At 47.7% G+C, this 26,062-nt stretch overlaps 1 protein-coding gene across 4 annotated transcripts in view; it reads left to right on the forward strand.

The window, feature by feature from the left end:
* Positions 1 to 23,857, forward strand: part of HTR2C (5-hydroxytryptamine receptor 2C) — a 78,549-nt gene extending 54,692 nt beyond the window's left edge. The window contains exons 1-4 of one of the 4 annotated variants that reach the window (XM_081964368.1): positions 4,505 to 4,938; positions 13,724 to 14,379; positions 20,243 to 20,443; positions 22,634 to 23,857. In XM_081964368.1, the coding sequence (XP_081820494.1) occupies positions 13,998 to 14,379; positions 20,243 to 20,443; positions 22,634 to 23,454 (1,404 nt within the window). In that variant the 5' untranslated portion in view covers positions 4,505 to 4,938; positions 13,724 to 13,997 and the 3' untranslated portion in view covers positions 23,455 to 23,857. Of the gene's footprint in view, positions 1 to 4,504; positions 4,939 to 13,451; positions 14,380 to 20,242; positions 20,444 to 22,633 lie in introns of those variants that run through there. The other 3 variants (XM_081964371.1, XM_081964370.1, XM_081964369.1) reach the window with 3 other exon arrangements.
* The last annotated feature ends 2,205 nt before the right edge of the window (positions 23,858 to 26,062 follow it).

Genomic DNA, 26,062 nt, shown 5'->3' on the forward strand with positions numbered 1-26,062 from the left:
TAAGGGAAGAAGGAAGGGGAAGGAGAGGAGGATGGAAGGGAGAGGAAGAGAAGGAGAGAGGGTAGGAAGGGGGAGAGGAAGAGTAGGAGTAGGGGAGAGGGAAGGGAAGAAGGAAGGGGAAGGAGAGGAGGATGGAAGGGAGAGGAAGAGAAGGAGAGAGGGTAGGAAGGGGAAGAATAGGAATAGGGGAGAGGAAAGGGAAGGGAAGAAGGAAGGGGAAGGAGAGGAGGAAGGAAGAAAGTAGAGAAGGGAGGGAGGGAGAAAAGAATGAGAAAATAAGGTGGTGTTACAACAGACAGAAGGGATGGTAAACAAAGCAACCCAAACTGTATATTATAACCTATTAAATGGAACAACAAATGTATAAGAATGACAAATGTCAAGAAGAATAACAATCAGGTGAATGTATACTTAAAATGGTATGTAAGAGAATAAAAAAATAAAAAAAAAATGGGGAAAAAAAGAGAGAGATTGTAACTCTCAAAAGACCCGGTGGATTATGCCAACTGCATTCCAACAGATCCAAAATGTGAAAATTGGAGAAGAGCCAATGAATGAGTGAGCCCAATGGCTCGCCTGCCGTGGCCTCCTGGCTCTTTGACCCAACCGGGGGGGGGGGGGGGGGGGCTTCTGTCTTTCCTCTTGCATTGTTCTGTTCTGCAGCCAAAGTCAGGGACGCCTTCATTAACCTCCCCTCTTGCTGGAGTGAGAAATCGCTGGCGGACTAAACATTCTTGGGGGAGACGTGTGAAGGAACAGTCCAGAATGCTAATTAACACCCAGGCGATGCCGCTGTCTCTGGAGCCCAGGAGAGGGGGGGGGCTTCAGGGGGCCTGTTTGCATCGGCAGAGGAGTAACACGAGAGCCTCCATGTGGGAGGAGTAGAAGCTGATGGATTCCAGCCTGGAGGCATTCTAGAATCGGGGGCTTGTCCTAGCCACGGGGGAATAAATGCAGGCCTTTAATTCATCCTCTCTGAATGAGGCTCACTTGGGAGAGATCTGGGTATCGAGGTTAAAGAGAAATATACCGTATTTTTCGGAGTATAAGACGCACCTTTTTCCCTCAAAAAAGAGGGTGAAAATCTGGGTGCTTCTTATACACCAAATACAGCATTTTTGGCCTCCCAAAACCCCACTCCCTTTTCAAAAATGGATGTGCATAGCCTTTAGGAGACTTTCAGAGAGCTCCTGGGGGTTGGGGAGGGCAGAAAGGAATAAAAAATTAACATATAACGGGCCGTTTTTGCTCACTTTTGCTCCCCCCCCAGGAACACTCTATTTGCCTCCTAAGAGCTACTCATGTCCCCCTTTTTTTGAAAAAAAAAAAACCCTGGGCCCATTGTCGCAAAAACTGGGCGTTTTGGGGAGGTTTGCAGAGTGCAAACACTTTTTTTAAAAAAATTGCCTCTTCAAAACCTTGGTGCGTCTTATGCTCCCAAAAATATGGTAAATAAGCTTCCTATTTCATTGTTCATCCTTCCATTCCGAAAGAGGCAACTGAAGAGCACTTTGCATGGAAGGCTGCTTGGTCTCCCGCTGGGATGTTTTTTTTTTAAAAAAAAGACCATTAGGCCTGATTGTGATTCAGGTAGAACTCACCCAGGATGTCTAAGTGCAGAACTTTTAAAGTTTTGAAAGCAATGGCAATCATGTTAGTCCATGGAGAAGCAGGAACCCTTCACCTGTCATTGGAAAGGCCTTCGTTTGCTCCAGTGGTGGGTTCCGGATCCCATCGCAACCAGTACACTGCGCAGGGGGACGGACATCCTAGTCGGGCACAGGCGCTGCGCATGCTTGCGCACACAACTGCCCTGCGACACTCAGCTGCTCGGTGGTGATCGCACAGGCACTGCAATTGGCCGGTTGTGTTATAAACAGCTATGGAACGCGGGCGGGTGGGTGAACCAAATGAGCCACCGTATCGGTACTACCGGTACGCCCGTACTGGGTTGTACTGCCCAGAATCCACCACTGGTTTGGCCCAATAAAACAGGAGCAAACAAAGATGCAGCTTTTGTAGTTCTAGGATGAAGCAGCCGTGAGCTTGTAGCCTGGATGCCTTTGGGAAAGGCAGCATATTCCCCAAGTATTTTTGAGGAGCTGTCCAGCATTTCTGGACTTAAGTGGCCAAAGCTTCAGAGGAGCTGTCCAGCAAGAGATTTGCTAAGCCTGACCAGGATAAGACATCATCCGCCCCCGTAGAAGCTTTGACTCTCCTGCTGTGGCCTTTTTGGGATGTCACCAGAATCTGAACCTTGACCAATGCTCAGGCATAGCTTCACTCAAGGAAGATATTCCACAGCCAGGTGGGCAACAGAATATTGACCAATATATTGCTTCCAAGGTCTAATCAGGAGGCAAAATGCTTGTAATCAAGAACCAGTAAAGGTGTCCTAGTCCAGCCCCCCCCCCCATTTCATCAACTGCAGAGGTGTGGACATCAGCTTCTGGAATTCCCCAACCATTACGGTCCTTTTGGAGAATTCAAGGAAAGGATTAGCAGGGCAGTCTTCCCTTTCCTAAGGAAATACCTCTGAATTGAATAGAGCCCAAAGGAATAATGAGAGCATCTGGTGGAATCTCTATCTACAGCCTGCCTTGACTTCTGGTCTTCAAGGTGGTTATGGAGAGATTTTGTGAGCAAGCTCTCTGGATTGACTCCATTATCTATTCCTGGCCCAGGCAAAAGCCATCCTTCCTTAAAGGTGAATATCAACTGCTTATTTAGATGTTCTTTAGACAAGTGAGAGTTACTCCCTCCATTTCCAGGGGCCAAATACCATAAAGGATTTTATGGGGCACAAAAGAAGACGACGCGAGGTGATCCAATGCTCCTTTTGTGAACTGCCACTGTGCTATTCCTCCCCCCCCCAGTTAAATCCTTTCTCAGATCCTAGATATTCCTGGAATCCAGCCAGGAGTTACATTAGCGTATTAAGTGTTGAATTAAAGAGGTGCAATCTGCCTTAATAGAAGTTGCACTCATTAAGGAATGTGCCTCATTCTGATTTCCATTCCTGAGCCTGGGACACTTCATTTGTCTGCCTTCCTCTCCAACCAGGCATGGGGTAGATTCTAATTAGCCACGTCCTGCCCGGCTGTTGTGGAGGAGAACTGGAATCTAACCAGCTTCAGGCCTGATTGGCAAACATCTCTGAAACACTGAAAGAAGCACAAGGGTCCCTGGGAAGGGGGGAGGAGGGCCATTGCATCTGCATGGATCCCTCCCCTCCCAAGTCCCACATCACTTCCTAACTTTACCAGAGCAAAACTGGACAGCTCAAAGAGAGACGGATGGAGCATCACTGCAAGGGTTGCGTGTGGAGAGAGAAAGAGAGGTGACCAAGAGAAGAGAAAGGGGTTAATTTGGCAAAGCCTGGCCAGTCCCACCTATTCCCTTGCCAATGCTTCCTTTATGCCCCAGTCCTTTGGCAGCCTATCCTGAGGACTCTGCATGTGCCTCCTTCTCCTCCTGAGACCCGACAGTCAAGGCTTAACCTCTGCCAGCAACAGTAGATTAAAACCAACGTAAGCAATCAATAGCCTCTCATGTGTCATTCTGTGGCTATTTTTCTATTGAGCCCAATTGGAACACACAAGCACACAATTTCAATTTCATTTGAACATCTTATTGATTTATTAAATTTATAAGCCACCCACCTCACTCTTGGAAAAGGACTCTGAATTAAAGTTCATGGATCAGAGGCAGTTGATATTAATATTTGTGGAATGTGCTTCTCCAAATGGATTAGAGCCGGGATGGAGATGCAGACATCAGTCGGGCTGATCGCTTGAGAAAGCCACTGGGAATTTATACTAGAGATTTGCTTTTGAGGAATAGAGAACTGTGTGCTTGGCTCCTCTTCCCCACTAAGGAAACCTTCCTTGAGGGTCGTTTGGGAATGAAATTTTGCCTCCTAGCTCAGAACCACAGCTAGGAGCCCCCGAGAGAGTCCGAGGTGTTTGAAGTCATTGTAAAGTCCGCTCTTGAGTTACTTTGCTCCATGGGCCATAAATTGTGGAAGGACATAGAATGATTACCATCTGGATTTTGCTGTATGACTCCAGATTCCCAAAGAATTATACAACCCCCCTTTAAAAGGTGTATTTTTAAACACGAGGCCCTTATAAATGGCTTTCAAAGTGTGATTTTTCAACTTGTCTTTTGATGAATGTAGGGCTTGGGAAGAGATTTATGGCTGAAGAGGGGGGGGGGGGCAAATTCCCAGGGCTAAACAGAGAGCAAATGGATCAGCCTGCTTTGTCTTTATTTTAAAAGAGATGGGTATATTTTATATAATGGCTGATGCAGTCACAACATGACGCATATGAAACTTCTTTGATTTAACTTTGTCATCCTGCAGACTATTTATTGCAATTCAGCTTGTTCCTTGCTTCCTTTTCTATAAAAAGCCTCCACAGTCAAAATAGATAGCTGATCTTTTTAAAAGCTAAAACAATTGGCAATTATCAAAGAAAGAATAAAAGTATACTGGGGGGAAAAGACATTAAAGTGAAACATTTTTTTTAAAAAAACCCCAACAACTCAGAGGTAAAAATCAAAAACTTGATTTTGATTACTACTGATTACTACTGATCAGTAGTAATGCAATTTCCCTTTTTTTCCTGTGGAGCTGAGACCTTTGGAAGAAGATGCCAGCCGTGGCTGGTACTCAACCTCTCCTGTTCTCTCCTCTCTCTCAGAATCCTTTCTGGCCTTGGCTTAAATCATGCCAACATCTGGAGATGTTCCCCATGCCAGATTCCAATGGAGAGGAAGAGCTGAGGGGCAGCTAGCCAGATGGTGAAGCAGGATTTTCTTGGACATCCTTTGGCCATCTTGGCCAGTTTGCCTAGAGAATTCATAGGCAGCCCACACACTAACCATCTTGGACTCATGCTGGCTTGAAAGGCAACGACGGTGAGCATTGCCAAGGTAAAGCACAACATACGTTGCTTTGTTCTTTGTCTCAGAGGACTCTTCAACAGGGTGGAAAGTCCAAAGAACAGTACATGGTATGTTTCCCTTCCCTTCGTTTGATCATAGATTCATTTTTATCATAAATGTGCCTGTGTAAGCCTCTCTCTCTCCCCCCCTCTCTCATCCTTGATTCATCTTCAAGTTGCCAAGATTGAGAAACACTGCTCTAAATCAACAAAATGTGAGTGAGATTAAGAGACCCCCATCTCACCTAATCCCCAGAATCTAGGAACATGGGAAATGTAGTCTTCTAGAAGTTCCAGTTACTTGGTGGAGTCATGATCTTCTAAAAATGACATATGTGGAAGAACATCCTATTGGAGAACGTGCCCCATAATTTTCCCAGTTCAAGGAGTCTGAAGAGACTTAATTTCCTTGGGCACCATTGGGTCTCTGGGAAATCTGAGAAACCTGCATTTTGACCTCTTGTCCTGGTTTTCCTTTCAAGGCAGACAATATCTTGGGAGGGAGGAAGTTCAGTTGATCATCTAAGTCAGCATGGCTGGCTGGGGAATTCTGGGTGTTTATGTCCACGAGTCTTAAAGTTGCCAAGTTTGAAGATTTCTGATCTAAGTGGAGAGGTTGCAGAGGAAGGGATTACAAGAGAGTAAACTCTGCTAGCTGGGGAATTCTGGGAGTTGAAGTCCACAAGTCTTAAAGTTCCCAAATTTGAAGATTTCTGATCTAAGTGGAGAGATTGCAGAGGAAGGGATTACAAGAGAGTAAGTTCTGCTGGCTGGGGAATTCTGGGAGTTGAAGTCCACAACTCTTAAAGTTCCCAAGTTTGGACACCCCTGGTCTAGGTGGTCCTTTCAGGGTGGAATTCTTCTTCTTCTGAAGGAGCTGAATGGCTTCCTTGCCTTAACTGTCTTAGGTTGGGCTGCCCCCGTATTTCTCTAATCCCCCTCTCTGATAGCAACTGCAGCAATCTTTATCCAATTAAAGACTTCATTGGTCTTTATTGTGTTGGGCTTTTAATTACTCTCCCTGTTGTTGCCTAACTTATTTATGATTTGTACTTGCCTTGCCTCACCTGTTTAAAGTTTAAATAAGAATATTTGTTATTGTTTTTCCTAAAAAATAGTCCACATTCTCCTGTGGACTTTTGCTGTCCTGACTTCTCTGAAATGCTTCATTAGACCCAAGACAAACACAGTCCGAGCTGAGAGGGATGAAAAACACAGGACGTTGCTGTGTGATATTTTGTGTGATGGGAAAACTGGGAGTAACCATAACAATCCCATTTTAGGCTCAATTTTCTTTTGTGGCCTTTCCAAAATTTAAATGTAACTTAATTGAATTGTTGCTACTAAAGGAGAGGTGCGTGAGTTTCACTACACTGCACTGAATGCGACTTTCTCTGGCAGTAGATGGCTACCAATAAACAAATTGATTAACTTAATAAGATGCATACAAATGTCCAAAGAGCAATTGGAGCCGAGTTCAGCAGCAAAGCAATATCTTTCTGTAATTAAAATCCGGGAGACGTCTTTACATTCCCTCCAAGTAAAAAGCTGCTGGAACTTAGTGCTTCTTGTCCCCAAAACTCTGCGACCGACATCTCAGTTTGTCGGGAAAATGCTTTTTAAGTCTTTCCATGAAAGGCCCCAAGCTCAGTTATGCTGGGTTCCTCTAGGCTAGCCCATCATAAGGAACGCTTTGTGGCTTCGTTCATCATTTGTTGGGAGTCTTTTCCCATATCCTACTCTATAAACCATGAGTCACAGAACGGCAAAAATCAAAGGAAGGCAAAATGTAGATCTTTGCATATTGTGTAAAGCCAGCGGCTGACGAGGGTCTCTGTTGTGGATGGGACCACCACCTCCTCTGGCCTGGTTGAGCCCCCTGTTAACCACAAATCAGGTTTCAACCCTGTTGTAGTGTTTGTGGAGTTTCCCTGCCTTCATTCGTGGAGTTTAGAGCCAAGGTTAAAAGCTTGTTTATTTTCCCAGGCCTCTAAAAAGTTCTAGTTTTATTGTTCCTGTTTGTTTTCACTTGTGGCCCTTTTTATTGAAGATTCCATAACATTTTTGTCTGCCGCCCAAGACCATAAAGGGACTGGATGGGAAATAAACTTTCTAAATAAAAGAACTCCACAAATTCCCCCAAGAGGTACTAAATGTTTTGCTTATGGCTACCCCGAGTAATTGTTTATGCAGTAGATAGTTGCCTTCAGAAAGATTGGATGGCTCCGCAGACACATGGATTCCACCGACGTACTCAGAGGGTCTCCGCTTGCAGGGCGGGGGGCTGATTTTCATGCTGCCCCTAGTGTATCCATGGCTGGCTGCAAGGGATACTGGCTGGGGCTACCAGTTGCCCCCAACCATCTTCTGGAACAGTTTTCCCAGGATGGATGGATGAATGGATAGAGAGGGGTGAGGGAGGGAGGGGGAGAGAGGGAGAGGGTGAGGGAGAGGGAGAGAGAGGGGGGGGTGGCCTAGAGGTGGCGCTCTCGCCTCACAATCAGGAGGCTGTGAGTTCGATCCTAGATAGAGGCAGGTGTTTCTCTCTCTGGGCACACTGAGAACGTATCTGAACAAAACTCCGCATTGGTGACAGGAAGGGCATCTGGCCATTAAAATACTCTGCTAGCTCCATTCAGTTGCCCATAACCCCGCAAGAGATTATGGGGTCCTTAAATGAAGAAGATAGATAGATCAGTGTTACTCAATTTAACATTAGGCTGTGCGGACCTCAACTCCCAGAATTCTCTAAACAGGTGGAATTCTGGGAGTTGAAGTCCACACAGCTCAAAGTTGCTGAGGTTGAGAAATACTGAAATGGATTGTGGGATTTCAAAATCTCTGGGCTGTTTTTGTGGCTCTTTTATCTCCTGGCTTTCTCACCTCCAAATGACATCTAAGGGGCTTCTCAGGTGCCTCTCCAGCTTTTGCATGGCTCGACCCGTTGAATGCTCCTAGCTTTGCAGAAACTTTGGGTTGTGTTGGATGGGAGCCAAAGCCTCCCTTCTCTCCCCGACTCTCCCTTAGCCAGCACAAATTATCTCCTAGATTGGTTTTTCTGCCAATTTGTGTTGTTCAGCATCTGTCAAAAGCAAACAACTCTTCACAGCCCTGTTGTTGACATTGTCCAGAGGTTCCTTTGCTGGACCTTAATTTCCCCAAAGCCTTTTTTCACCTGGATAGTAGAATTTGTCATTTAAAAAAAACAACAACAACCAATCAACCAAATAAATAAAATGATGCCTTGTTTAATTCATGCCTGAATTAAAAGGAAATGACTCTGTAAATGCGTTCCTCTGCCAATTTGTGTTTCCCCTGCTAATAATACGTCGTTCCTTGAATAGATTGAAATTTGAGGGAATTAGTCACCAATTGAACTCACGTAATAGTTTAATGAAGAGGGAGATTTGGCTTTGTACTTGGGCAAATTGTTCCTGGCCAACCTGATTTCCACGGTTGGTTGGTTGGTTAGCTGGCCGGCCGGCCTGGCAGGGTGATGGAGTCTGCAAACCGAAAGGAATTGGGGAGGGGGAGAAGAGGAAGGTTGAGGATTGGGGGTCCAGGCTGGCATGGGGAGTAGCTACTTTGCAGGATGCCCCCCTTTCTCTGCCAAGGAAGACCCTCTCAACAACAGAGTGGGAGACTCTGGCAGTGCCAGGGCTGCCTGCGGTTGGCAACCCGTCTGGGCTAAGAGGGGGTGAGAGGTTTGGGGCCACCTCCAGGGAGACCCTGATGGGATCTCCAAAACATCTGGACTGAGACCAGCTGGCAGAAGCTGTTTGCCTGCCTGAGGCTAAGCAAGGGGGCTTCTCCTTTCAAGCTTCTTTGTATGACAATCTGACAAGAAACCATGGATGGAAACTCATCCAAGAGAGATCCACCCGAGAACTGAAGAAGCTTCTCGGATGAGAAGCGAAACGTCTTTAAGGAAAAACAAAATCCAGTTGCCTTTTGGGGAAAAAAAAACACACATTTAGAACAACCATGACCCGGATGTCCGAAAATCTCCATAGAAATAAACCTGGAAATAAGGAGAAATGTCCTGATAGTGGGAACAATTAATTGGTGGAATTCCTCCAGAAGTGATGGGTGCTCCATCACAGCAGGTTTTTAAGGTGCTCAGCTGGCTTAGAACAGGACACAGGATGATGGGTCAGGTAGATTTGATCTGATCCAGGAAGGATCTGCTTTTTTGTTGCTAGTTGCAAAGTTGTGTCCGACCCATGGATGATGTTCCTCCAGGACTTCCTGTCCTCTACCATCCTCTGGAGTCCATTGAAGCTCACACTGACTGCTTCAGTGACTCCATCCAGCCACCTCCTTCTCTGCCGTCCCCTTCTTCTTCTTTTGCCCTCCCTCTTTCCCAGCATGAGGCTCTTCTCCAGGGAGTCCTTCTTCCTTCTCATTAGGTGGCCACAGTATTTGAGTTTCCTCTTCAGGATCTTACTGCATGCTAAACCCGAGAAGTTGAAAGCACTCTCTGAAAAGCACTTCTGGGTCTCATCCAAATTGTGAACAAAAAGGGCGAACCATTTCCCTCATGAGTTATTATGCAGGACTCCTGTGCAAAGCCTGTCCGGCCATTCTCAAAATGAGGAAGTGCTTCCTCTTGGAAACGGGCTGCTTTGGTTCATCTATTCTTTGACAAAAGAAAACAGCAGGCCTTGTTGGTTCTGGGCCCATTGGCAAAGCTGCTGCCTTTGGAACTCCCAGCCACTCTCGAACCGATGACCGATGCCACGATGAGTCAGTGGCTGGGCCCTGGCCTTCTTCAGAAGAGCTCCTGGTGCGATGCTCCTTCCCACACCTGGAAGTGGGATGGGGTTTCCGGGTGTTGGCCTGGGCCATTCTTGGAAGCGGGGAGGAAGGGGAGGCCGAGAAGCCCCCTGCCGATTTCTGGGGAGAGATTCAGCTGTCGTATTCTTCAGGAAAGCTGGGTGGGTGGACAGCGTGAGGAGGAGAAGCGACAGGGGTGTGAGGAAAGCAGCTTCCTCAAGGATTCACACAGCCTGGCAGCACCCGGGGAGGGTCTTCACCGCCTGCGTGTGTCTGCCGTAGAATGAGGACCGCAGTTCTGGCTTTAAGGAGCCGGCAGCTGTTGGGAGCATTAAAGCCAAGCTAGTCCAGCTGCAGGGAGAAGCAGTTGGAGGAGGTGGAGCCCCCATTGGAAGGAAGAAAACAGCTTCAGTGGTTCCTTGAGTCATCATTACAACTGATTCATGCCACAACTGGGAGCACCACATTCCAAGTTTGGCTCTGCCGTCTTCGCTGGCGTCAGAGGCAGCCAACAATAGCTCAGGCAGAGGGGGGTGGCACCTGCAGCCACCAGAAAGCGAGGGAGTTGAGCTCTCTCGGACGGGAGGGAGGACGGACAGTCAGGGATGAATGGACCCCCTCCTGGGAGGCTGAGAATTGCTGAGAAGTGGGCCCGATGTGGGCCGGGGTAGCCTAAGGGGGGGCTCTAGCTACAATCCTGCCTGTTTGAAGCTGGCATTTGGGGGGGGGGGGGTGCTCAGCGATCATGGCTGCAGTTGAGCCTCATGATAGTGTTAAGTGCCTGGCTTCTCTGTAGTTTGATACTTATCCCTGGTCTGTTTTGGAAGCCAAGCCAAGGGTAGATCAATCAATCATAATAGAGCGGGAAGGGACCTTGGAGGTCTTCTAGTCCAACCCTTTGCTCAAGCAGAAGACCCTATAGTATTTCAGACAGGTGGCTGTCCACTCTCTTCTTAAAAACCCACAGATTCTGAAGGCAAGCCATTCCACCGGTGGATTGTTCTCATGGTTAGGAAGTTTCTCCTTAATTCCAGGTAGCGTCTCTCCTTGATTAGTCTCCATCCATAGTTTCTTGCCTGCCTTCAGGTGCTTTGGAAAATAAGTTGACCCCCTCTTCTTTGGGGCAGCCCTTCAAACACTGGACTATTGTTATCATGTCATGCCTAGTCCTTCTTTTCTCTAGATATCTGGTACTTACCACAAGAGGACCACATCATGAGGCAAATGATGGACATGAAATATTTTGCTATCATACATGACACAGTTCATATCATTAGTGCCATGTTGCCACCTGCCAATGAGTCGAGTTCAGGAGAAACTGATGTGGAAAGCGTAAGTGGAATAAGACTTAGCTTGGTTGAGGGCAGCTTCCATGTTGGCCAAGTCCTAATCTTTCTTGGTGGAACATGGAGAAGTCATCAAGTTGCCAAGGTTGGAGGCTCCCATTCTAAAAGCCTCAGAGAGTAAAAGTTGGGGGCAGCTCCATGGACATGGATTTACTTAGTTAGTTAGTTGGTTAGTTTACCTTATTGTCATTGCACACGGTACAACAAAATTTAATGCTATTTTCAGTGTACATTATGTATAAATATAAAAACACAAACATATATCCTCTACATTCTATATAATTGAAATTGAAAACCCAATATTGTACTATACCATAGAATTCAATATAGTTTACTGCCCTAGGATAGAAGCTGTTTTTTCAGCCTATTTGTACTTTTTTTTAATTATCCTGTACCGTCTGCCAGATGGTAATAGTTCAAAAAAAAAAAGAGTGTCCAGGATGAGATTGATCTTGAAGAATGTTTTGAACTTTCTTAAGGCAGCTGTAAAGCTCTTCCAAAGAGGGGAGAGGGCAACCAATGACCCTCAGGGCAATGGCATTAGCCCTCTGGAGAGCTGTCCTATTTGCCACTGTGCAATTGGCAAACCATATACAAGTGTAGTAAGTTAAAATACCCTCTACGGTGCAGCGATAAAAGGTCACCAGCAGTTTTCCATTCAGTTGTTGCTTCCTGAGATGTCTCAGGTCGTATCACCTCTGCTGGGCCCTTTTGACCAGGGCTGCGATGTGAGCACCTCAGGTCAACTCCTCTTTTTATGACAATACCCAGAAACTTAAAACTGGCCACTTGCTCCACTCGGTCTCCATTGATAAGCAAGGGCTGGATGTCTGATCTATTCCTTCTGTAGTCCACTATAAACGCTCCTTGGACTTATTGGTGTTAAGGACCAAGTTACGGTCTCCACGCCACGAAAGCAAGCGTTCCACCTCATCTCCATAGGCAGACTCATCCCTCCACGCACCCACCCTGGAGATGAGTCCCACCACTTCTTGAAATGGATTCTTCTCATTTTTGGAAGTCAGCTGTGACTTGCAGTCTGTTTCCAAGCTGTTTTGTGTATTTGCAGTAGGAAGAGAGATCTCAACCGTGCCAAAAAGGGGAACGAAAATGTGATTTTTCAGTGGTGATTCCCAGGGTTACCCCCCTCCAAAAAGGGGATGGAGAATCCATTCCCCAGAATGCTGCCTCAGCTTTTCCTTCTGCAGGCCAAATTTTTAATTTTTGTTAAATGGCAGAATCATTCTCAGATAACAACAGTTCCGTGAGACTCAGTCCCGATAAACCCTCTGCCCCTGGGAGATTAACTAACCCTGACTGCAAGATCTCAACGTTTTCTGGAAGACTTTGTAGATGGGACTTTAGATGGGAATGTGTGGAACAAAGTTTGATGGCCTTGTGTCTCCCCCCTCCCTTTAAAGAGACACTCTCCCCCTAAAATCAACACAGGTGTGCACTCCAGCATGTCAAGAAACATCAAAGCTGGATCATCCTGACATAATAACTGGGGTTCAATTGCAAGCCAAAGTGAATTACAAGCCATTAAGTTGAAAATTAACCGAGGAAAAGGGGGGAAAAAGGTTCTGAGGGTGGAAGAGAGGTTGGAAACTTCACAACTCATGTTGGCAAGGTGTACATCATTTGCCCCTTTAATTGCAGGAATATTGCATTCCCCTTTCCTTTGATGTAGTGATGTCAGCCCATTTGAATGAGCTAAGAACAGAGATGAAGGTTCAGTGAAGCCCTCATCTTAAAAGGTTCAACCTGTTACCTTCAAAGGTTCGACCTGTTACAGCCAGAACATGCTGACTTGAAATGAGAATACTTTTAAGAGATTTGAATTTGTCTGCTGCCCTCGCTCTTCGTTCTGGTGACCGAGGCCCCTCCGGCTCTTGAGATTATGGCAGGCGCTGGACCACAGCTGGGGATGAGGGTCTTGGTGTCCAGGATGTGAGCTAGCTGGGCGAGGCCAATGCCCAGGAGGTGCCTCCCTGAAGTGCTTCCTGCACAGACCGCGCAGCCGTTCTTCTCCGGGAGATGTTCTCAAGTTGGTCTCCCTTTTCTCTGCCATTTGTGGAGGAGATGTGATGGCCATGTCTCCGCTGCCTCCCCTCCTCGCTTTGCTCCTCTGTTGGTCTTGTGGGATGCCCAACACCCATCTCTGGAATTAGATTTTCAGCTGACTTTATTCGCCCAAAAGAAATTCTCCCCCTTCCTGAATGGCTGGGCTGCTTCCTCCTCAAATGCTTTCCCCAATGTTTCCATTTAGGGCAATGATTCCTCCCTGGCTTTCTTTGGCCTCTTGGAAGTGACGGGCCAAGCGTTCCCCTGGGGGAAAGACAGAGCCACATTCTGACTGTTGCAGGAAAGACGCAGGAAGTGACGGGGCATCTTGAAAGATTGTGGAAGCCAAGCTTTTCTAAGCCAGTCTGAGCTCTTCTTTGGGGTGCTTAATTCTTCCGCTGTGGGGTACTGTTCATGAGACAAACAGAACAAGGCTTGGAAGCCCACCAGAGGGGTTCTTTCTTGGTGCTACTGGTGGAGAGAAGTGAGGCTTCTGGGAACAGAGCTGGTGGGATAACCACACGTCTGGCTTTGCCCCAGTGGCTGCATAAGTGAAGGTGCCTCTTTCTTTCTTGCTTTCTTCCACAGAATGCTGGCCTTGAGGACATGCTGGATATTGTTGCCAAGATCACGTCGCTCTTCACCAGCTGATCTTTCCAAGCTCTGGGCTCCAGCCTGCATGGCAGTCTGGAGCAACATAACTCTGGCTTCCACAAGCTTTCATCCACTATGGAAGGTCAAGCACCTTTGTTGGGCCAATTCTGGGCCATCCAGCGGCTGCCTTCTGCCTTCTCCCCTCTGAGAAAGGGACTGATCTGCAGGTGCTCCTGAGGAGGGAGAGGAAGGCACCTGTGTGCAAAGGATGAGTGCCCTCAGTGGGGGAGGGATTCTTGGCTTGACAACCGTATCCATCACTCTGGACTTCAGCCTGCACAGCAGCTTGATGGCTTGGCCACTGAGTCCCAACTTGACTGGGAATCACAGTTTGCCAACCACCGATCCTCTGAATTCCTCCATGGGGGCAGACATCTCTCGGAAGTCCATCAAGGAGAAGAACTGGCCAGCCCTCCTGATCCTGGTCATCATCGTCTTGACTATTGGCGGAAATATTTTGGTGATCATGGCGGTCTCCTTGGAGAAGAAGCTCCAGAATGCCACCAACTACTTCCTGATGTCCTTGGCTGTGGCAGATATGTTGGTGGGCATTCTGGTGATGCCGGTATCTCTGGTCACTATTCTTTATGGTAAGTGCACCCTTGTTAATGTCAATAAGAGGATTGTGGTACCTTAAGACAAGTGACTTTCAGTGAAAGTGTGAGAAGGAAGGGTTGCAATCTTTTTTTTCACCCCTCTGGTCAGAAGGGCATTCAGTTTGAGATGGGACCTGCTCTCCACCTCTCCATTGGGGCACTGTTTTGCATGTGCACTGGCTTGTGGTAGCCACAGGAGGAGCACCTCCAGATCCAGAAGTCTTCAGGAGACAGCCTACAGATCTGTGGGTCTTCAAGAAGTCCAGTGACACTAATGCAAAGATGATGGGATCTTTGTGGGCAGCAGGAGAGAAGTGGAGCTTTGTGGCATCTCGTACTTTCTCTCTGTGTTTCCCAACCTGAGCCATTTGAAGGTGGGTGGACTTCAACTCCCATGGAATTTTGGGAGTTGAAGTCCACCCACCTTCAAATGGCCCAGGTTGGGAAACACTGAACCAAGTAAGAGATGCCACAAAGCTCCACTTCTCTCCTGCTGCCCACAAGGATCCCATCAACCAACTGATGCGTGCAACTGAGATTTGGGGAATCATTGCAAAATCAGTACTTTGTGGCTGAACACCCTGCGCCAAGGGTGTTGGCCAAGAGAAGGGTGAGGAGGTGGGTGGAACAGCAGTCCAGAGATTTAGATTCCTGTCCCCCTTATTTTGCTTTCAATCTCTGGAGATGATTCCTTGGGGCAATGGCAAAGCTTGGGAGGGCATCCCAGAGGAGAAATAAACCTGCTTGGGTCAATTGTCCTTGCTTTGCCCTGCCCATCAGGTACCCTTGCGCAGGGTAGGACCACTACTCCACTATTCTGCACAGAGGAAGGGAAATGTAGTCCTGCAGAACGGCTGCACTGGCTGCAGACCATGGGGGTGGAAGATGGGCATATCTGGAGATTTCCTGGTTTGAGAGCTGCATTTACAGTTTCCCTCAATTCTAGAAACAACTGTTCATTCTTTAAAAAGCAGACACGTTCTCTTTTTCCATGTGGGTCTTCCCTGCCTCCCTTCCTCTCTTCCTCAGCCACCTTCTTACTTAGAAGTCAGGATGCAAAACCCACCTGAGATCTTTTCTGAGGTCAACCTTTGTCTGGCTGCAGAGCCTTTGAAAGAGGCTGCCAGGTCCGTCTGGGGGGGGGGGGGAGAAGTTAGAGCAAAGGTTTGAAGTGTGAAGCCTTCACTAGTTCATCTTCCTCTCGGGTCTTATTAATGGTCAACGTTTACATTTGATACCTTAGATGTATTAGACAACAGGACAATCCCTGAAGGACTAATTAAAAATCTGTGCTAATTAATGGGAGCCAAGGTGGAGACACATGATAAAAACTGTTGAGTTTGAATTCCTGGAAAGCAGGATTGGAGTGTGAAAACTCAGGAAGAAGAAATCAGACCCAGACCCTTAAGAAAGGAACATTGTGCGTTTTCTTGGCAAACCGTTCTTCAGTCTTTCTCACATATTAGGGCAGAATGTGCTTCAGTCTTCAAATGATCTTGGCTTTCTGGAAGAACATACAAGAACATGGATAATGGCAACGGGATGCTGAAATATCTCTAGTTAGTTGGGTTAAAAAGTTGGCAGTCCTCACCTAGCCTCAGAGGCTAAGCAGGGTCTAACCCTAACTAGTCCATCAGAAATCTGAAGCTTATCCTGGCAGTTGAAAAAAAAAAACATCCTGGAGGCAGAGAAGGATGAGCTGCTTCCATAATGCTGCCAAGGGAAAGTCATGGAGGTCGTCTGCGGAGTTCCCAGGATTTGAATTTGACTCCAGGAATCTTCTTGGCTTGAATGCTGTACCTTCTGTGGGAATCATAGCAGAAGAACTGGGAGAACTGGAGGGCAGAGTAAAAAGGCTCATCAGTTTAGAGTCCCAGCGTTGCCACAGGAGACCCAAGTCCAGCCCCCTCTTGAATTTCGTTGGTCCTTATCTAGTGCCAATTTAGTGCTGATGGTTAGCTGAGCAGGTTCTTGTGCAAAGGATTCAATTCATCATTCATGCGGCGACCTACACGGATGGTCCTGTGTATTTTTTTATAGGAACGTAGGAATCCCATTTTTAATTTGATTGGAGATCTGCCTCCCTGCTTTTCTTCCACACCCATCTGAGTTTGTACGATGCCGAAGACCAAAATGTGCTTGGCTAAACGTTAGGCTCAAGAGGTCAATTCAACTTGGTTGGGTAGAGTACACTTCAGTGGGTTGTGCGAACTGGTCTAGTTAGCTAATTTTTACCTTCCCTTCCTTGCAGGAGCTCAAGGCTGTGTCTATAGCTCCCCTGCCCCACCCACAATAACAGCTTTGGGGCTGGAAAAAGAGGGTCATCCATGGCTGAAGATGGACTAGAAGACGGTCCCAACCCAAAAGCAAGGAAATGCCTCCTTTAGCTCCCTCCAGCCTCCTCTTTCTCTGCCTTTTGCCTTTAGCTGTTTCACCTGACTTCATGCTGCTCTTTTTATTGCTCTCTTGTGTTCATCGATCATTGCTTTGTTTTTTAAATGTTGAAACGCCGAGATTCCCACAAGCAAAAGAGCAGGTTGGAGTCACTCCAAAGCTACCCAATTACTTCCCTGGCCCTGCAAGCCAGAATCTCCTCTGCAAACATTTTCGCTTTTCAAAACAAACTTTGCGCACATCGCCTGGGGCCTGTTTATGCTGAAGGCAACCGCAACTGAGGGCTGACTCCACAAAAAAAGGGAAGGTTTTGTCCTGTAAATTGGATCTGGGCTGCTCTTTTTCACCCTTGCTTCTTTTAATTCCCGAGCTTCCTTTTGCAGAGCTTTAAAATGCAGGTATGTCAGTGGCTAAGGCGCTGAGCTTGTCGATCAGAAGGTCGGCGGTTCGGCAGCTTGAATCCCTAGGGCAGCATAATGGAGTGAGCTCCCGTGACTTGTCCCAGCTTCTGCCAACCTAACAGTTCAAAAGCACGTAAAAATGCAAATAGAAAAAGAGGAACCACCTTTGATGGGAAAGTAACAGCGTTCTCTGCACCTTCGGCATTTAGTCATGCCGGCCACATAAACCACGGAGACATCTTCGGATAGCGCTGGCTCTTCGGCTTTGAAACAGAGATGAGCACCACCCTCTAGAGTCGGGTACGACTAGCACACATGTGCGAGGGGAACCTTTACCTTTATCCTTATCTCCAGATATTTTGCTGATAAACTGATTTCCATTCAGAGTCCCTCCCTGTTCATTATGTAAGTTTAGCGTTTCCCAATCTTGGCCTGCTCTCTCCTCTTCTCTCAGAGGGACTGAAATGCCACCTTAATTGAGAGCAATGGGGAAAGCAAAGTCACACCTGCTTCTTAATCCCTCCAGGTTTTTCCACACCAAATGTAGAGCAAGCTCAGCTCTGACAAGGGAGTCTCATCACGGTGAAAACGCTTGTTTCATAGCTGCGCTTACATTAGCTTCTGGTGAGAATTCCCCCCCCCCCACATGGTTTACACCTATTCTCATTCTCCTATTTAAGTGTGTGAAAGACCTCAGGGGTGTGATTTAAGGAGCAAAGAGGACCTCTGTGTCTCTGAAGAAAGTTGTTCTAGGTCTCGCTCTGGGCCAAAACCAGATACAGGCCAGAGCAAATCAGAGGGAAAAGAAACTACAACAAACATTCCAGGAGTAATTAGGTGATAGGCACAAGAGCCTGGCCCAGCTTAGCAACCTGCCTGCTTGGCCCAAACGCTTCAGGGCTGCTGAGAAATGCAAATTGCAGCTGAAGTTCATCCGTCTGTCAACTGCCAGGCTGCGGGTGGGCCCTCTTCGCCGCTGGGGAGGACCCATCAGTCCGTCTGCAGGTTCTCGCCGGTTGACTTTTCAACCTTGTCAAGAAAGTGAAATGCCATTAAGGAGGGCAGGCTCCGAGTTCAGCTGGAAAATTAATCCATTACTTCCTCTGAGAAGTTCAGGAGGGCCCTTCGGAGGCTGAAAAGCAGGGCGCCTTAAAAGGAAGCGAGGAACCCACCCCCCCACTGGCAAGGGCTTCATTTTCCATCGCCTTAAACAGTTTCCTCTTTCGGGGGCTTTGATTGACGGCTGCTGTTTTCGTCGCAGCTTCTCCCCCACTTGCCTTGGGCACTTTAGAGGCTCTGCTGGGCCCAGGTGTTTGCTTTGGCATCCCAGAGATGACCGTATTTTACAGAGATGGATGATATTCAGGACACAGCTCTTCATTCTACGTTTATTTCCTTAAATCATTTCTCTCTCTTTTGTTTAAAGCCACAAAATCCAGGCAGCTTTTGAAAACGCCTAAAACCCGGAATGTGCAATTCGGCTTGTCTCTTGATAGACAAAGGATTTGAACCAGGTTTTGTGCTTTTTTCTTTTTTCCTTCAAAGGAACCTGGAGAATGAAAATGCCCTGGCTGGACATTTTCAGAACAATGGCAATGATGGGGCTGGGTATAGGTGCAGCCCCTCGCTGATAATCAACCAAACACTTGGGGTTTGGAAAGAAACCTTCTCTGCAAGGCTGGAAATGGGAGGCTGTTTTTTTAAAGAGCTTCACTTGTATAAAGGTAAAGGTTCTCACACATATGTGCTAGTCGTTCCCAACTCTAGGGGGCAGTGCTCATCTTCGTTTCAATGCTGAAGAACCAGCGCTGTCCGAAGACGTCTCCGTGGTCATGTGGCCGGCATGACTCAACGCCGAAGGCGCACGGAATGCTGCTCCCTTCCCACCAAAGGTGGTTCCTATTTTTCTACTTGCATTTTTACATGCTTTTGAATTGCTAAGTGGGCAGAAGCTGGGGCAAGTAATGGGAGCTCACTCTGTTATGCAGTGCGAAGGATTCAAACCGCCGAACTGCTGATCTTTCTGATCGACAAGCTCATGCGTCTTAGCCACTGAGCCACTTTTCACTTGTTAAAATTGTCTTTTTTCAGATTCATCCTCCTCCTGCCTTATTACAGTCAAAAGAGGGGAATATAAAACACAGATAAAGACATAGCAAAAATAAAACTCTGGATGACCTCAAGATGGTCAACCAATAAACTGAAATGTAACCATGGGAGGCTCTTTGCGTTAATCTCTTATTAAATTTAAACAATTCCCCCAAACCCCCAGTGCAGTTTTGCTTGTCACATTATCAGGTTAAATCTTGGGACAGATTTCAAAAGATTGCCTAGAGATTTGGACTTCCTTGCTTTGGAAGCAAAGAAGCTGCATTGTGTCTTCTATCGAAGTTCAGTTGGCAGCCCAAGGATGGAGCAGGGTCCTTAGCCAAGGCCTTCCAAACTTTTCCAGCAGGCTCCTGCTTGCTCTTTATTGACTCACGGTGTTCCTCTTGCAGCCTCTGCTTACCCAGCAGAAATCAGTCACCAAAACACCCGTGGTGGGAATTGGCAACTGTTAGGATATGAACTTCACACCCTTGTAGTCCACAGGACTTAAGTTGCCAAGGTTTCCCTCCCCTAGAAGTGGGGGTTACTTTCCCTGTTCCTGGATCCTTTAGTGCAGAGGTCTTCAAACTTGGCAACTTTAAGATTTGTGGACTGGCTGGAGAATTCTGGGAGTTGAAGTTCACAAGCCTTAAAGTTGCCAAGTTTGAACAACCCTGATTTCTAAGTGGAGAGATTGCAGAGGAAGGGATTACAAGAGAGTAAGCTGAGGAATTCTGGGAGTTGACATCCACAAGTCTTAAAGTTGCCTAGTTTGAAGACCTCTGCTTTAATGGATATGGTCCCTCCTGCCTGCCAGGTGCTTTGCCCTAGCATCACCCAATGGTGGTACCCAACTTGTGGTTGAGTGACTGGAGATTTTCCTCCTCCTCCTTCTCCTCCCCTCTCTCCATTCTGGGCTGGAGCCCCCTTCCGCTCACATCTCCTTCCTCGCTTCTCCCTTCTCTCTTTTCCAGATTATGCCTGGCCTTTGCCTAAACAACTGTGTCCCATCTGGATTTCCCTAGATGTGCTCTTTTCCACAGCCTCCATCATGCATCTTTGCGCCATCTCCCTCGATCGCTACGTCGCCATCCGCAATCCCATCGAACACAGCCGATTCAACTCCCGCACCAAGGCCATCATGAAGATTGCCGCTGTCTGGACAATTTCGATGGGTAAGCCATCCCTCTCGTTGTCCACAGAGGCCTTGTCCTCAAGGGGGAGGGGGGGGGGGTCTGTTGAAAATCACAATTGTCCTAAAACAGCAAGTTCCAGACTTTTGTGTGATCTGGGCTGAATAATCAGCAGATAATCAATTGCTGCTGAAAACCAAAAGTATTTTCCTTCAAATGCTTGGAAGAGTTACAATACAATACAATACAATAGTAGAGTTGGAAGGGACCTTGGAGGTCTTCTAGTCCAACCCCCTGCCTAGGCAGGAAACCCTATACCGTTTCAGACAAATAGCTATCCAACATCTTCTTAAAGACTTCCAGTGTTCTTCTTAAAGACTTCCAGTTGATTAAAGAGGAACCTTGGTTGCGTTTGTGTGTTACCTGTTTAGTATTGTATGTTTAAAATGATGCTGTCATAGTTCCATATATCATCTAAAATTAAATCAGAGTCCAAGGCAGAACTTTCCTCAAACTTCCAATTTATTAAGAGAGAGACGTTGGCACATCTGTGGAATACCCAAATCTGAAAGCTTCCTGGGTTTTCCACCCAGTTGAAAGTTCATGATTTTTCCCCCACACCCACAAGTCCATCCCATGGTCCAATCTTCCACTGCCACCCTGGCATTTCCACCCATCAAGTTCCGGTCAGGTGCAGAGGTGCGGAGACAAAGGATGACCTTGGGCTTCTAGAAAGGAATGTTTTATTTTGACAACAACACATTCTACTCCTTCCTATCCCCCCTCCCAATTCCCCACTAATGAAACAGCATAGTAAAATAATAGTGTGGGAGGCCAAAGATCCTAAAAGCAACTGGCTGCAGGCCTGACAGATGCATTTCAGCTAACCAATCCATCTTCTACTAGATTTAAACCAGGGGTGAAATCCAGCAGGTTCTGACAGGTTCTGGAGATCTGGTAGCAGAAACGTTTGAGTAGTTTGGAGAACCAATAGCAGAAATTTTGAATAGTTCGGAGAACCGGCAAATGCCACCTCTGGCTAGCCCCAGAGTGGTGAGGAAATGGAGATTTTGCAGTATCCTTCCCCTGCCACGCCCACCAAACCACGCCCACCAAGCCACAGGACCGGTAGTAAAAAAAAATGAATTTCACCACTGATTTAGACCTAGGTTTTATTAGGCTGAGTCTTGTCAGTCGATCGATCGATTGATCAATCAGTAATAGATCAATCAATGCTCTACGAGCAGCTATCTGAGCAGGCTTTCCCAATCTTGTCAATGTTAAGAAATGTGAACTTTACCTCCTGGCTGGAGAATTCTAGGAGTTGAAGGCCAAACTTTGAATGTTGGCAAGGTTGAGAAACACCTCTCTAAGGTAACGTGTAGCAGCTACTCGCCCACTTCCTTTCCCTGCTTAGAAGCAAAGGGTCCCCCTTTGCTATGGGTAGCCACCTGCCCTGCTCCCACTAGGCCTGCCTTGTCAAGAGAGAGAGCCCTGGAATGAAACACACAAGCTTTCTAGATCTATGGAGATTCTCAGTCCTCCCGGCCATGGTTGTCCCAAAGCTGTTTTTTTTTCCCAAGAGGCAACTGGACTTTCTTAGTTTTTCCTTGAAGACGTGTCGTTTCCCATCCCAGACGCTTCTTCAGCTCTGACTTCTATAACTTCTTGGATGAGAAGCGACACGTCTTCAAGGAAAAACCAGAAAGTCCAGTTGCCTCTTGAAAAAGCACCTTGGGGACAAAGGCTTCTACATGAAGGGGAAGGGAGGATGGAAGCCAGAGAGGAAGGGAGACGTGGGGTGGATGGGATCCTGAGCTGCGCAGGGAATTTTAGACAGAAGCCTTTGGCTCCAGCAATGTTTCCGTGCAAGATGGCCGCTTGCCTTGCCGTCAGGCCGTGGGCACCATCTAGTGGAGCCAAGGAAGATCCTACCTTTTTCCTCCTCAAGTCTCCCACTTGGTAGGAAAAGGTGCCCATCGCTTTAGTTGAGTTGACTTTATTGTCATTGCACATGGTAGAACAAAATTAAACGCAGTCTTCAGTGTACAAGCTTTTATTCACATAAAGCAGGGGTGTCCAATCTTGGGAACTTTAAGACTTGTGGAATTCAACTCCCAGAATTCCCCAGCCAGCTATTTCATTGGTCACCATTCCAATGAAAGCAGCAGCTCTTTTCTCCATGTCTGCTTCTCTTGATGGTCCTTCTTCTTGGCATGTCTTCTCCTTTAGGCATTTCCCTGCCCATCCCAGTCATCGGCTTGCAAGACGACTCTCGGGTCTTTGTGAATGGGAGCTGTGTCCTGAACGACGAAAACTTTGTCCTCATCGGCTCCTTCGTGGCGTTCTTCATCCCCCTGATGATCATGGTGGTGGCCTACTGCCTGACCATCCAGGTCCTGCAGAAGCAGGCCTCTCTCTTCCTCTATGGGGAGCCCCTCAAGCCGAGGAGGAGCAGCATGAGCTGTCTGAAGAAGGACCTCAACGCGGAGAACCTTTCCATGCTGCAGAACCACGAGGCGGCTTCCCACTTAAACTCTCCGGTCAACAGAGAAGCAGTCCTTTTCCGAAAAGGCACCATGCAGTCCATCAACAACGAACGCCGGGCCTCCAAGGTCCTGGGGATCGTCTTCTTTTTGTTCCTGATTATGTGGTGCCCCTTTTTTATCACCAACATCATGTCCGTCCTCTGCCAGGACGCCTGTGACCAGGCTGTCCTCCGCGAGCTGCTGGACGTCTTTGTTTGGGTGGGCTACATCTGCTCGGGGGTCAACCCCCTGGTCTACACACTCTTCAACAAGATCTACCGCAGGGCTTTCTCGAACTACATCCGCTGCCGGTACGAGAGCAGCAAAAGGGCCTCCCAGCTGCACAGCCAATGCCCCAACGTCTCCTCCACGGCCTTCTACGGGAAGGATCTCAACTTGAACAGTTACCGCCATGAACTCAACAGCACGGAGCTGGACGAGATGGAGGCGGCATTGGAAATTCACGTGGGGATCCCGGAGATCTTGGTCAACAGCTGCAGCGGTGAAAAAACAAGTAGTGTGTAAACTTACACGCTTCTTTACTCACCTCTGAATCTCACAGCTACGAACAATGTTCCTGCAAGTCCACGAACAGTGTAAATATGGCATTACGAACAAAACTTTTTTTTTTCGTTTTTTTTTCATTTCCGCTTTCTTACTTGTAGCTTGTTGTTTTTGCACCATTCTTAAAAAAAACAGAAACGCGTCTCAGTTTGTGGGGGACGGAGCAGGTGGGTCTCCCGTGGGAGCAGCTGCAAAAAAACGGCATCCCTTCTTTTGCTTATGAAAATGTTATTTTCATTCTGGTGCATGAACAAAATACCGTTAATCTCAGGTGGGTTTTCTTTTTTCAATCTTCTTTCTTTTTCTCCGTTGGGTCTCAGTGGTCAGTTATGAGTAAGTTGCGTATCAAATAAAGGGATTTGGGCTGGGAGATGTCAACATTTCTTATTCGGATACCTGATAACAGGAAAACCCTCGGTAAACATCCATGCATCTTCTTGGCAACTTAAGTCTTCATCTTGGTCATGGAGGGTAGTGAAAGTGCTCCCGGCCCCGCAGTTTGCCACAGCTGGACAGGTGATAGTTGGGAAGTGGTCTCCAACCTGCCAATATTGTACCCCTGCTGGAGAAATTCTTTGTGCTGCAAGCACTGGAATGCTGGTTGGGGAATTCCGGGAGTGGGAAGTCCACCAGGTTTCACGTTGCCAAGGTTGGAGACCCCTGTTCTGGAGGATGGGCTCACCTGAGGAAAGGTGCTCCACCCACAGGTCACTGACCTCCCCCCAAAAAGAATCTTTTGCATACCTTATTGTAGCATCCACGAAGACACGTGGTGTGATCTCACAAGGCAGGAAGAAGGGGAAAGAGGGGGAATTGACACAGTTACGTTGATGTGCGTGGGGAGAGAGGGCACTTCCACTTTTCATTTTGAAGACCAGTTAGTAGAACGTGATGAAGGCTTACGGAATTACGCAGGGCGGCATGTGGAGCAAAAAGAGAGACGTTTCCAGCTCTCTCCCAACTATCAGAACTGGGGAGATCATGCAAGGCAGCCGAGATTCGGGACCTTCATTCACACCGTATCTCGCTGCCTTCTGGAATTCTCTAGCACAGGATGTGGGAATGACCTCCGCTTGGAACATTTGAACCAGACTGTGGGGAGGGAGGCAGTGGTGGGTTATGGCTGGTACGGCCCGGTATGGGTGTACCAGTAGTAGCCAGGAGCAGCTGACAGTGTACTGGTATGGTGGCTTGTTTGGCCCGCCCACACGCCCGCGTTCCATACCGGTTTTTAAAGCAACTGGCCAATTGCGCACGGGCGTGGCACCTGGGCGAGGGCCAATCTCCAGATTGGGATGAAAAGAGAAAGGTCCCCTCTGCCATCAGGGACCCTCCTGCCTGGAAGATCCGGGGCCTTGATCTCAGCCAACCAACTCTTCACCCGTTTAGCAAAACATCTGAGAGGGATGAAAAGTCTTCCCAGAATCCAGAACCTCCCCCGCTTCTCTCCAGAAAATCATTTCTCCATCTCCTTGCGGTCTACAGCAAAACATCTATGCCCCCCCTCCCACCCTGGACCTCAAGCTGACCCCTAAGCGTTCTCAGAGGAGTGGGGGGGGATCTCTGCTGCCAGGAGTCAGGCAGCGCATGAAGCCTTCCCTCCCCAAGGAGGCTTCCCAATCCTTCCCTCGGCTTTCTGACACCAGAGAGAAGGACTATTGGTAGAAGTCTTCTCCTGAACTCTACATGGCTCTTCTCCTCCCCTTTGGTTTCCTGGGTTTGGGGGGGGGGGGAAAGGAAGGGCTCCTTCCACCGTAATATGACATGATAGCGGTATAGTCCAGTATTTGAGGGGCTGCCACAAAGAAGGAGGGGGTCAACTTTTTCCCCCAAAGCACAGAAAGGCAAGAAACGATGGATGGCAACTCAGCAAAGAAGCAATCTGGAATGGAGCAGAAACTTCCTAACGATTGAGAACTATTAACCAGGGGAACAGAAGTTGCCACCAGAGGTTAGGGGTGCTCCATCACTGGAGGTTTTTATAGAAGAGACCGGACAGCCACTGGTCTCAAATCGTGTAGGTGGTCTCCTTGAGCAGGGGGCTGGACTAGAAGACCTCCAAGGTTCCTTCCAGCTCTATCTTGATTGATGGCTGCAGCCCCAAATGTTCAGCCCTTGGTGAAAGTAGGCAGGGACGAAGAATTGGGCATCCTTTGCCTTCCTTGTTGTCCGGGGAAGGGACAAGCTGAGCACGTTCGGCAAAGGAAGGTGGGTAGGAACCTCATTAAACAGTAACAGCAGCTGAAATGGCTCCTCGCCAGCTGTGCTTCCTCCTACTAGCTTCTCTTTCACAAGGTTGTCAAACAAAACAGAACAGCAACAACTAGGGAGGGGGGGGGGATCCCCAGGGGTGAGACCCAGGGAGGCCAAACCTAAGGGACTCTTAAAGCCGGATTGGATCAGTTAGAAACACCCCCCCCCCCTAAAATGGCAAAAGAGCCTCGCTTCTGGGCGGACCCCTTCCACCCCCCCCTCCCCACCCACCCGTGTGTCACCCACCTGCAGCTTGGCTGCGACCCTCCAGACAAAATGGGGAACCCAAAGCCACAAGAACACACAACGCCGGGGG

The sequence above is a fragment of the Natrix helvetica genome (assembly GCF_964273705.1).
Source record: "Natrix helvetica genome assembly, chromosome: 11".
Classification (NCBI taxonomy): domain Eukaryota; kingdom Metazoa; phylum Chordata; class Lepidosauria; order Squamata; family Natricidae; genus Natrix; species Natrix helvetica.